General features: G+C 39.7%; 1 protein-coding gene across 6 annotated transcripts in view; it reads left to right on the top strand.

The window, feature by feature from the left end:
• Positions 1-12,066, top strand: part of NEK1 (NIMA related kinase 1) — a 38,398-nt gene that overhangs the window by 20,311 nt on the left and 6,021 nt on the right. For all 6 annotated transcript variants that reach the window (XM_035112224.2, XM_060278696.1, XM_035112225.2 and 3 more), the window contains 10 exons: positions 570-665; positions 2,888-3,040; positions 3,428-3,490; positions 3,589-3,820; positions 5,225-5,377; positions 6,943-7,110; positions 7,505-7,625; positions 7,739-7,836; positions 10,359-10,570; positions 11,082-11,236. In XM_035112224.2, the coding sequence (XP_034968115.2) occupies positions 570-665; positions 2,888-3,040; positions 3,428-3,490; positions 3,589-3,820; positions 5,225-5,377; positions 6,943-7,110; positions 7,505-7,625; positions 7,739-7,836; positions 10,359-10,570; positions 11,082-11,236 (1,451 nt within the window). The remainder of the gene's footprint in view (positions 1-569; positions 666-2,887; positions 3,041-3,427; positions 3,491-3,588; positions 3,821-5,224; positions 5,378-6,942; positions 7,111-7,504; positions 7,626-7,738; positions 7,837-10,358; positions 10,571-11,081; positions 11,237-12,066) is intronic.

Here is a 12,066-nt window from a genome sequence, read left to right as displayed (position 1 = left end):
ACAGAACAGCCAATAGAGCTGTTTTGTGCACTGTTCTGCACATACTAGCATTAAGAGTTTGCTGAGTGCCACAATGGATGGCAAGTTCCATCACATTTTTAGAAACATTTTCATGGAAGATCAACACAGGAATAATTATGGTGTAGGGCCAGGAAGTGAAGTGAGATGGGAAACAGTACAGGGACCACTGGTGCTGACCACATTGGTGCACATGGCCCTTGCCATGCCTGCTGCACCTCATCAGTTGCGATTGAGGACCTTCAGGAGAATGTGCAATATTCCTTGCCTGGTTCTGCTGTAGCTCCTCGTCTTTCTGTGCCTCTCCAGTTACTGTCTTGTAGCGCTATACAAAGCTGCAACAGTGATGAAGGTATCACATTGATCCTGAAATGTGTTTTCTGTAAAGTCTGGAAATTATTGAGCAAAAGTGTGTATGAGGCTTTCTAATGTAGATTTCAAGAAAAGCCACATAAGTAATTGCTGGTGCAACATATTGTACATGCACTGGCCTTTAGAAGGCAGAGTGCCCTTTGCTGAAAAGTTGCTCTCTTTTTTGGTAACATTACAAGGCACAAGCAAATGCCCGGGCTGCAGTCCTGAAAGAACAGCTGGAACGGAAGAGAAAAGAAGCATACGAAAGGGAGAGGAGAGCTTGGGAAGAACATGTAAGAAAGATGAATTTTTGTCTGCTGATGCAATTTCTGCTTAGAAGCTTAGATTAGTATTGTTTAATTTCTTCTTGTATCTCCAGAGGTCTTGAAGTACGTGTTCACAGCCTGATGTCTTCTGCATACTAATTTCATTTTTTAGCATTAGTGTGCTCTTAACCTTTATTGGTGGGATCTAGGGCCTAGAACAGGCATAGGCAAACTGAGCCCTCCAGATGTTTGGGGACTACAATTCCCATCATCCCTAGCTAACAGGACCAGTGGTCAGGGATGATGTACTGTAGTCCCAAAACATCTGGAGGGCTGAGTTTGCCTATGCCTGGCCTAGAACATATCTACCCAATCTTGTTTGGGTAGAGAAAGTAGTAGAGTCTGCTGGATTATCACACATACTTCAGACCAGGAGCACTTTAATGATGCTACAATGTGCATGGATTTCTTCTTGTAGTAGACTGGTATTTTTATCTTCCCATGTAGTGCTGAGGAAAGCACAAGAATGTGGATAAGAAATAGAGGATCATCACCATTGCCCATATAAACATTTTAAAGATCCCCCCCCCCAAACTGCTTTCGCCTCCCCAGTTGCACAACACCAAAAATATACAAATAGCACTACATCACTTCTCAAGCGATTGGGGATGTTTTAGGAACTCTAAAAAAATTACGTATTTCATAAATGTGTTTAATGACTCTGTGCTATGCTGCATGTGGAGATACAGCGTTGCCAGAGAGCAAAGAACACTCACCACTAGCAACCCAAACTACTGCTCTAATCTAATAATAGTAGATTTAGGGAGTTCATATCTGACTGTCATGTCCATGGAATAGGGCCAATTTAAAGAAATATAAATAGTTGAATGATCATGTCTTAATTAAAGAAGAAAACAAGTGATAGAATTTTTGTTTTTTTATAATATTTTTTGTTGATTTTACAAAAAAACAGCACAATATAAAAATAACAATAATCACAATAACAATAAACACAACAATATAAAAATAACAATAAACACAATAAAACAACATTAGAAAAAACAAATACAGAAATCCAAATGCAAAATCCTTATTCTTTTAACATTGTACCCTATGAGGGGGGACTTCCTCGAGTTCCCTCCATCTGTGATAGAATTTGGTCAGTTAATCAGTCTGAAGCTGCTCATTTTTTTATTTTTAAAAGAAAAGGTCTTGCAGCTTTATATTTTTCTGTGATAGCTGGCTGGGAAGGAATGAAACTGTTCTACCCTTTTCTATTTGGTTGTTACAAAATGGTAGCTTTTGATTTTAGAGGCTGTCTTGCATAGGAGAGTCAAAATCTCAGAGGAAAGTTAAAACTACAAGGGGTTGTTTTCCATCAAGTTGTGCCCTGGAAGCTCAAAAGTTCAGCCCAGGAGCCTGATTCATTAAGATGAAATAGAAACTTAATCAGGGGTCTACTCTATGATTAGCCAAAAGGCTGGGAAGGGGAGTGAATATATTGTACAGAAGTGAAGCAAGAAAATAGAGTGGTTGGTTATGAAGTCAGGAACTTGAAAAGTTGCAAGACAGAAAACAGTCTAGAATATTTTGAGTGCTGAGTGGCTGAGCACGTAGCTGGACACTGCAGCCGAAAAAAGCCAAGAGAAGACCATTAACTAAATAGAGGGAGGCAAATTAATAAGCATTGGTGTGGTTAGGGAAACAGTCTACAGGGGAAACTCAGAAAATTAGAATATCGTCGAAAAATGCATTTTTTTCAGTAATGCAACTTTTTATTTTTTTATTTTAATTTTTACAAATGCTTTCTTTTGGAAATTCCACAGTAATAAAACAAATAGTTACAATAATACAAAAATGAACATCTCTATTACATTTCATTAATTACATTCCATTTATAATTGACCCGCCTAACGACAAATAATTACAATTACAACAAATAAAGGCTTGACATATCTTGCTTTGCATGTCATGCATCTATCTCATATATTGATTTCACTTTACTGAAATAAATGCACTTTTTGATGATATTCTAATTTTCCAAGTTTCACCTGTAGACTACGTATAGGTGGATGCATTTATCTCCGTTTATATCCACTTGGTGGCAGTGGTGAAGAAGGAAGAGCTGGTTGGTTTGGCTGGTTTGCTTGCCTCCCATTCCTCTCACAATGCAGCCTACAGGCTGTGCCGTTACATTAACATTTCTCATTGCCATGTGAAATGTAGCACATTTTACCTTCTACCCACAGCTGGTAGCCAAAGGGATAAAGAATCCCATGGGAGCTGCAGAATTAAGTCCCACACATGGCAAGCAAGAAGGTGGAGGTTCCCCTACCAGGCTGTTGAAGCCCATTTCACCACAGATCATCTCAATGACATCTGCTTTGAAGGAAGTGGGTGCGGTAAGTCGTATATTTCAAAGTAGTAACCACAGTATGTCCATTCAGTGTGTAAGTGTCAGGAAGAGAATATGATTCTCAGTGCTCATCTCAAGAATGAAAATTGTGTGTGCAAGCACAAAACCACTGTTGTGTTCTACATGCTTTTTAAACACACAAATTGATTTGTGTGAAAAATTAGCATGAAAATTGGCCTTCTGTTTCATAGATTAACATTGCCATTGTAGAAATTCTGCCTGTAAGGAATACATCAACAATAGTATGCTGAAACATTCACTGCACAGCTGTTAATGGCAAGCATTGTTTCCACGGCTGCTCTTTCTTGTACTAATTACTGTATTTGACACAGTCTTTCATGTTATTTCATGTTGCATGTTTTGGATTTTAAAGGATGAAAATGCGTCGGTCATCCAGGAAGCCTCAGTAGAAGCAAAACCTGATGTTGCTTTTCAAGTAAGTTAAATTACTTCAGCTTTGTTTTGTACTTTGTTTTTTTAGAGGTTTTGCTTTTTATGTAATGGGTTGTTTTGTTTTTTTCTTTCCTGCTTCAGAACAAGCGAAACATACTCCGAAGACTGAATGAAAACCTTAAAGCACAGGTAGATATAAAAGAGGAAAATGAGCCTAAAGACATCTGTGAGCTAGCTCCTCCTGATGAGAAGAACCAGCATCAAGAAGAAAATCATCCGGTTCCACCTGATCGTAAGAAATGGGAGGCTGGAGCTCAGCTTGTGGTTCCTCTAGCACAATTAACAATGGAAGCATCTTTCACTGGTACAGAGGGTAAGTTGACTTTAAGTTTGTTAACCAAATCAAGTGAATTGCAAAGATTGCACTTACTAGGTAATACAATCCTAGTTAAGTTAATCTTGAACTTGTTTCCCCAAAGATTTGTAAGTTGCAAACAGTTCAGGCACGTAGCTTGAATAGACTCAATCTTTCTCCTTTTCTCCTAAGTCTATTCTCCATTCACAAGTCCTTTTCTCTCCCTCCCTCCCTTCCTCACCCTAATTATGTCACAAATTGTTAGCAGCTGTGTTCCTCAACTGACAGTGAACAAGGTGCAGACCTATCGCAGTGTTTCACGTCCAGCGGTTAGCAACTTGAAACTTAATTATATATTACCACCCATTTTGTGGCCTACATGGCTTTTGGTGATATTTCTGTGCACTAGAATTCCCAGCTCACTTATAAACCTTGGGTTGTATCCAACACTGCTGTTCTACCAACGCAGCAGACTTCCTCATTCACCAGGGAACTTTCCTTTCCTCTTCTCTCCTCCTGCGCATCCCCAAAATTGGTTTTGAGGGTGTGGGAGGAGTGGCAGGGGAGCAATCGATAACAACCCTTTGTATTCCTGTGGTAAGCTTTGACATTCCATTCAGAATGTTCCTTCTTCTCCAGTTATATTGCTGCTTCTATCTTTATTTTGGAAGTTGTATCCAAAGAGCCTTCTAGCGGTTCGCTCACTGCAGGAAGTGAAGTTGCAGCGAACCAGGCAGAGGGCCTTCTCGGTAGTGGTGCCTGCCCTGTGGAACGCCCTCCCATCAGATGTCAACAAAATAAACTATCTGACTTTTAGAAGACATCTGAAGGCAACCCTGTTTAGGGAAGTTTTTAATGTTTGATGTTTTATTGTCTTTTTAATATTCTGTTGGGAGCCGCCCAGAGTGGCTGGGGAAACTCAGCCAGATGGGTGGGGTATAAATGATAAATTATTATTATTATTATTATTATTATAAATAATGATCTGGATTTTGGAGGAGTGACAAACGGCCCTACAACCCCTCTCCTAAAGAGAGCTTTTTCACTTGGAGAGAGAGAGAGAGAGTTGCTACCTTAAAAAAATTCTGTTCTCCGATTCATTGGTTTTGCTGTTGAAAATATATAAAAGAAAGGAAATACTAATTCTCAGATTTCTGTAGCCAGAAATTTCATTGTATATAATCTAATTGCACTGAATCAGAATGTTTTGCTTTAATAAACATTTTTATTGGCTTGCATCTGCGTATCGTAGAAGCATTTGCAGCCCATTTTGCTCTCTTTATACCCTTCAAGAATAAATTAAATTGAGATGGTATGCTTGTTATTGAAAGATCATTACTCTTTTGTCTTTCATTGAAAATAAGAGGGGAGGAAGCCCTTCCTAAAGCTTTTCATGTCAACGTTTTAAATATTTCCCTACAGCACAGACATTAGGAGAGGTTATTAAGCTAGACGCTGCTGAACCCCAACGAAAAGTCTGGGGCAAAAGCCCCACTGATTCAGTGTTGAAGATACTTGGAGAGGCTGAGTTACAACTTCAGACTGATCTGCTAGATGACCTAAGTATTACCAATGGTAAGAAGCTGAAGCTATGTTAAGTTTTAAAAACTTGAGTCAGGCCTATATTTTGCACTGAATCTTTCATGAGTGGTGGTTTAGGATAGACCTTTGGACTATTAATTTTCATTTATCCTTGATTTAATAACAGAGTGGAGCTTCCATTCCAAATAAAACCTGTTCTTGTTCTCTTTAACCCCAAGCAGTAGCAATTCAAATCCAGGCACCTCTTGCACTGTGGATCATTGTCTAGAATCTGTTTTCTCTCTTCTACTTACAGTGACACATTAAATTGGACTTTAATACATGGAGTGAAATTACAGGGGACCAAAACAGGCATAGTAAAAAGGAAATCATTTTATTATGATGAAAAATCAAATTACCATTTGATAGGTTAATAAAGGCACACTTTCATTTGTTGAAGTATTTTTTAATACAGACTTGATGCCATTTTAAAACATGTATTTTCTTAAAAACTGTTCCCTTTAATATTCCTGAGTGTAAAAGACTGGAACTTAACAGTCTCATACAATTTTTTAAAAAGGCATACAATTTGCAGCTGTTTAAAAAACAAGTCACTTTCAGACCCATTTGAATGTTGCAATAAACCACAGTTTGTCTTAAATTGGGGTGGCTGACCCCTTGTTTGGTGGCCTTCAAGCAACTTTTCTTCTCATCCAAGACCCTGCTGAATTCAGCAGTAGCAAAAAATAAATAAAGCATTTTTAAAAAGTAGGCATAGTGCTAGAGGTGGAAGGAGAAGTTTATGCAATAACTCAATAGACAATGATCACCTAGATCAGGCATCCCCAAACTTCGGCCCTCCAGATGTTTTGGACTACAGTTCCCATCTTCCCCGACCACTGGTCCTGTTAGCTAGGGATCATGGGAGGCCAAAACATCTGGAGGGCCGCAGTTTGGGGGTGCCTGACCTAGATCATTTGATGAATAGGGAGGGGGCAATAACTCTTCTCAACTGATCTGCATGTGTGTTTTATGTGTGTTCACACTTTGAGGTGGCCACCTATTGCTTGCATGCAGCCCCAGGAGGGCTGGCAACAGGTGAATGCAAAAGCTTAACCACACCAATCATGATTAAGCCATGCTTTAAGAACATGTGTTCCCCCGTCACAGGGAGCAGCTTAAACAAGCCAATGTAGAACATGGTTTCCTTTGTTTCAAACAAACCACAAGCCAGAAATAAACCAAAGTTTGGTCTTGGTCTGTTTCTGGCTTACCACGCAAGATTTGTTTGATTCAAAACCATGGGGTCATGGTCAGATGGCACAGCAATCTGTCTGAACTATGGTTTGTGTGATCCATGAGCAACAGAGGAGAAGCCGCCCAAGTCACGCAGCAAGGACGAAACATGTTCATTATTGAACTGTCACTTAAGACAAACTGTGACGTAAGACATGTTAATGAGGCTACTGTAAGGATGCAAGTCTGTTTTCTTCCTTTTAGTAAAGAAACCTGCATTTATTAAATCTGGACAGCTTACCTTTCCCCACACACATCTGTGCTGCAACATATTCAATGAGGTGTACAGTATATTTAAGTGGTGATTTATTACTTTGCTATAGAAGTTTCAAAGGAAGCATTAACAGTGAGAGACAACAGTGAAATGAAAGGAGAAACTAATGCCAGAGAGGAGTCATCGACTGAAGTTGAAAATACTGAAAAGACAATACAAGAAAGCTCTCAAGCATCTGAACCTACCCAGTTGACAGCCAGGCCCGATCTGATAAGCGGTATAACTTCCCTGTTCATACACTCCTATTTTTAGTGAGGAGCAGGAAAATATTGTTAATGGAAGTTTAATAATTAGTAAATTAGGGCAATACAATGTCAAAAATAATTTATGCAAAGGTAACATGCTGAAGAGTTCTAATAAAATTCCAAAGTTCTCTTTAAATTTGGCCTCTGCTTGTAGTTGCTTGTCAACTGTGCATCTTAGCACGGACAGCTTATGAGAGTTAAATAATTGTTTCAGTGCCTTCCCATAGGACCTATGTGTTTATGCATAACAATTATAAATAGCTTTTGCTCCTCCTGCTAAATTTTAATATCCCTTAGGAATTGTGATGCAAGTAAATGCCTTTAGCACAAGTACAGCTTCTTTCATTCGTGAACTTGTTTCCACAGAGCCTGAAGACTTGGAATCAGAATTGTTAGAAGAAACCAAAGAAGATAAATGCAAAGCAAATGTATTCCCTGTCATTGCTGATGTGTGGGTTAAAGAAAGAGCAGAAGCAAAGGAAATTGTGTAAGTCTTTATGCTTTATGCTTCCACTGGTATGGAGTTTCATTTTTGAGGGTTTAATGCAGAAATATGTTGTGTGTGTGTGTTTATTTTCTGGCTTTGATCATCTTTCACAGGTCAGAAGATCCTACTGATAGTAGCCAGTACGACAACGAAGATCCTCCAGAAGATGGGCTTCTAAAAAAAATGCCACTCCATGATGAAGCATCCGTAGGTCAGCAGTCATATTATTGATTCTTATTATAATCTAAACTGGAATTAGAGATTTTGGGGTATTCTGTATGTCTTCTTTTGCCAATGTGAAATGGAATACTTAGGTTGCAATTCTGTGTCCCACAAAGCCCTGCTGCTTCTGAGCAGACATGTAGGATTGAAGTGTAAACCAGAGAGTTAAACTTAACTTGTCTTGTTCTTCTGGTCTGTAGGGAGAATAGTAGACAGCAGAGGGTTAACTTCCCTTCAAGAGGAAAGCCCAGGCCAAATAGCAACAGCAACAACAAAATGTATGTCTTTCGTGGATAGGAGGAATCTTCCAGTTACAGGACAACTTTTCAGTATAGAAATTTTTTATGGGGGAAAAAGCCATAAGCAGATAATCACATTTATCAACAAAAGAACAGTAGTGAAGAAGAAGAAAGATGGAGGGAGCAGAAGGAGGAGTCCAGTGGTGTCCCTAACTGAGAACTGGTAAGGGAAATGGGGCATCCTAGATTTGCAAACGACCCTTTGTGATTTATACTCTCTCTATGGTTCGTTTGTTGCTATTTAGTGTGGGCAGACCTGTCTACTACTCCACTCTCCACTGACCAGAAGAACACTTTATAGTAAGTACAATGTTCCACTCTCGGAACAGCGGGGGAGCAGACACCAAAAGGATATCATCCTATCAGGGTGGGAGGAACAACTCTTTATAGCTCCTGGTATTGTACCTTCCTATGGAAGAATATTTGAGGAGAAGCTTGTTGCATGAAGGTGGACAGTTGACCTATTGATCCTCCTGTTGAAAGGTTTCTGGTAGTGTGCTGTGACCAAGCCATCCAAGGTAGATGTTCCATGCACAGAAAAGGTTGTTATACCCTTGCAGGCATGTGGCATTCGTGAGCATACTAAGTTAGGCAACATGTATTCTGACTCCTCTGTTCATTATGTTTCTTCCCTGTGTGCCAGTATGGAAGCAGTTCTGGCATAGACTGGGAGTCTGGGCCCCTGAGTACAACTTGAGGAGACTTCTGGGTGCCAGACAGACATTGGGCTTGTGTCATTCCATATCCTGGGGAAATGGGGTTAAGGTGGTTCTGTAGGATTTATATTTCTGCATACCAGGAGATGGAACGACTGCAGCCTGTGGGCTATGGCTGGCTTGGAGTTATCTGCCCTACAGGATTCTTTACAAGGAACCATCCAGACCCAGTTAACAATGGATGTAACCATGCTGGACTGAGGAACACTTGATATGATGTAATCCATACATTTAGCCCTGACCTCATTGGCTGCCAAGGTGTAGGCAGAAAAAGGTGTGGTTCTAAGCATGCACCTACCACCATGAGCAGAAATATTACCCAACTTGGATAAACCTTACAGAAAATGACATTTTGATGAGGTTTGCATTTCAGCAGTTCTTTATGCTTCGAATCCCGGGAGACGAGGTTTCAGTCGTAAGGCGACATTGGTAACCTCGATAAGAGATTTGCATAGAACAACTTCATAAATGTGGTTCCAAAAGTTGTGGAAAGAACTACAATTCTAGGGAAAAGTTCAGCTAGAGGACCATCCACTCATAGATTCATGAGAATTATTATTTATTTAAACTGTAGCTATCTATAGAAGCGCTTTGCTCTTGCCCTTGGAAACAGTTCCTTGACCCTTGAGGACTTGGGGAAAGAGTCAGTTCACTAAATGGAAGCAATCTGCTGCTCTTCAAAAAAGAACCCTGTTGCTTTTGCCCAGATAGCTTGCTAAAAGTTCTTGTCAGACCTATATTTGCTCTAGAACAGGCATCCCCAAACTGTGGCCCTCCAGATGCTTTGGCCTACAACTCCCATGATCCCTAGCTAACAGGGCCAGTGGTCGGGGAAGTTGGGAATTGTAGACCAAAACATATGGAGGGCCGAAGTTTGGGGATGCCTGCGAAGAACCCTGGGCTCCTGAGTTACGAACTGTTCATTCAGTCTCTCTCGCACTCATTTTCTCAAGCATGCAGACACTATAATGAGTATATTCAAAAACCTGGTGTGGATTGGTGACTCTTAACACTGAAAGGAAACCCTTTTACTTGGAAGGAACTGGCAGAGGGGAAGGGAAGGAGGAAGCCTGGAAATTGCCATCCGTCCCCATTTTGTCTTTACATAAAGGCTAGGCCTCAGCAGTGTCATCTGTTACTTGTCACAATCCAACCCTCTGCCTCTCACACACTAGACACACTAACAGATAACAAATTGGAGAGGCCGTTTATGGGTAGGGGAAAGCTATAGCACCCTTACCCATGTAGTCATTTTGCTCTTAAAAGCTTGAACTCTTCCATCCACCACCCACTTTGAGGGATTTTGGGGCAGTCCCCAATTAATTAGTAATTTTCAAGGTAAGATAACGCAAGGTGCATCATCGGCCTACAGCATATCTGATTTCTGCAATAAATTATTGAACTGCACCTAACACTTTATTTAAACGAAGCTTGCTGGAATGTTAACCTGTACTTGTATTTGTAAAATGGCATGTTCTCATTCTCTCTCGCTCCAGATACCCATGATTCCATGCAACCTGAACCCTTTTTTCAGAAAGTGGTACATCATCAAGCAAGATTAACAGCTTTTCCTGTTCTGTCTGCACAGTCTTCCCTTGATGATTCCCTTCCAACAAGGTCACGCTCTGTATCGCCAGAAAAAACAAAAGGCAAAAATTCATTGTTGATAGGGCTTTCTACTGGTCTCTTTGATGCAAACAACCCAAAGGTAAGCATAAACAAACAAACAAAAACCTTAACCGTTGCACGTGGGTGTATTTGCTGCATGGGTATATAATGCTTACGAAATTGTTACATTTTACAGTCTACAAAAGGATTATACACTTGCACCCATGCAACTGTTCTTTGTAATACTAGAAATACACAAAAATAAATAGAAGTGCTACTTGGGAGATAATTTTTTTATTATAATTGGGGGCAGCCTCCTGAAGACATACAGTACCTGATACTAGTATACTATTGTATAAAATATATATATTGCAACATTTTAAATTATTTTTTGGAAAGTAATAAAGGAGAATTCATAATCTTAGCATGAAAACTGTTCTTGCTTCATTCTCCCATTTCCCCCCACCCTGGAAGAAAACAAACAGGAGCTGCTTGTTACTATCATAACTATGCTAATATAAATTTACAAGTTATTTTTGTTATTATGGTCACATGTTCACATTCTTGCTGGTTGTTCTGGTCTGGTCGTTTAATGCAGTATTCCTTTTTAGCTGCTGAGAACCTGTTCGCTCCCGGATCTTTCCAAGCTATATAGAACACTAGTTGATGTTCCCAGTGTTGCTGATGTGCAAAATCAACAGAGTCTTGAAATAGATGACATGGAGGATGAGCCCATCAAAGGAGAACAATCTGATTCTGAAGACATGTGAGCACAAAAAAAACCTCTCAAAAACTGAAAAAGTATCTCCATAAAGCATTAACTTAAAAGTTTTTTGTAAAAAAAAATATATTTTTAAAAAATCTAGTACAGCTACACTAAAATAACTGGCTATGTGGTAATATCTTGGTGGCTTTCCTCAAGGGAATAAAATTAAACCGATGCTATGCAGTGAAAAGCAATGAAAAATAAGACTTGAAAATGTGATGCAGAGTTCTATCTTCTGTTTACAATAGGCTAAGTGCTGAGTGTGCCTATTACCAAATCACTACTTCTTTTGCTGTTGCTGTCCTTTACAGAAAGCTTAAAATGTTCAAGCTGTTGAGTGTGGAACAGTTTTGATCATGTTTTCTGTCAGGCCCAACGTTAGGCCAAGAAGCAGCCAGCTTGTCTCCTTTTCATTCGTTCATACTGATACTGATACCGTGTCAACATATTGCTGATGAGAATGATCATTATCTGCAGATAACGTTCAGTCAAAATAATAAGGTCACCATAACACAAGACAGACAAAACTTCATCCTTCCTTCTATTCTTCTGATATACCGTAGGGTTTGAATACCCAGACCTTGTGCAGAAAACAAAAATGGGGAAGAGATTTTGGTATCCAACATGCATGTTCTCTGACATTTGCTGCTTAGAGGATACATAAAGTGTGTGCCTGCTACTCTTCTTGAACCAGGCACAACCAGCCATTGCTGTAAATGGGAAAAACCACACTCGGTCTCCTATGTACAGCTACAGTTGAATGAATACCCTAAGTTCCAAATGTGCTCAAATAAACATCAGATCCAACAGTAACTATACCACTATAAAAG

Source organism: Zootoca vivipara, chromosome 9 (genome assembly GCF_963506605.1).
Source record: "Zootoca vivipara chromosome 9, rZooViv1.1, whole genome shotgun sequence".
Taxonomy (NCBI): Eukaryota; Metazoa; Chordata; class Lepidosauria; order Squamata; family Lacertidae; genus Zootoca; species Zootoca vivipara.
The sequence above is the reverse complement of the archived record's forward strand: the minus strand, read 5'-3'. Positions and strand labels throughout refer to the sequence as shown.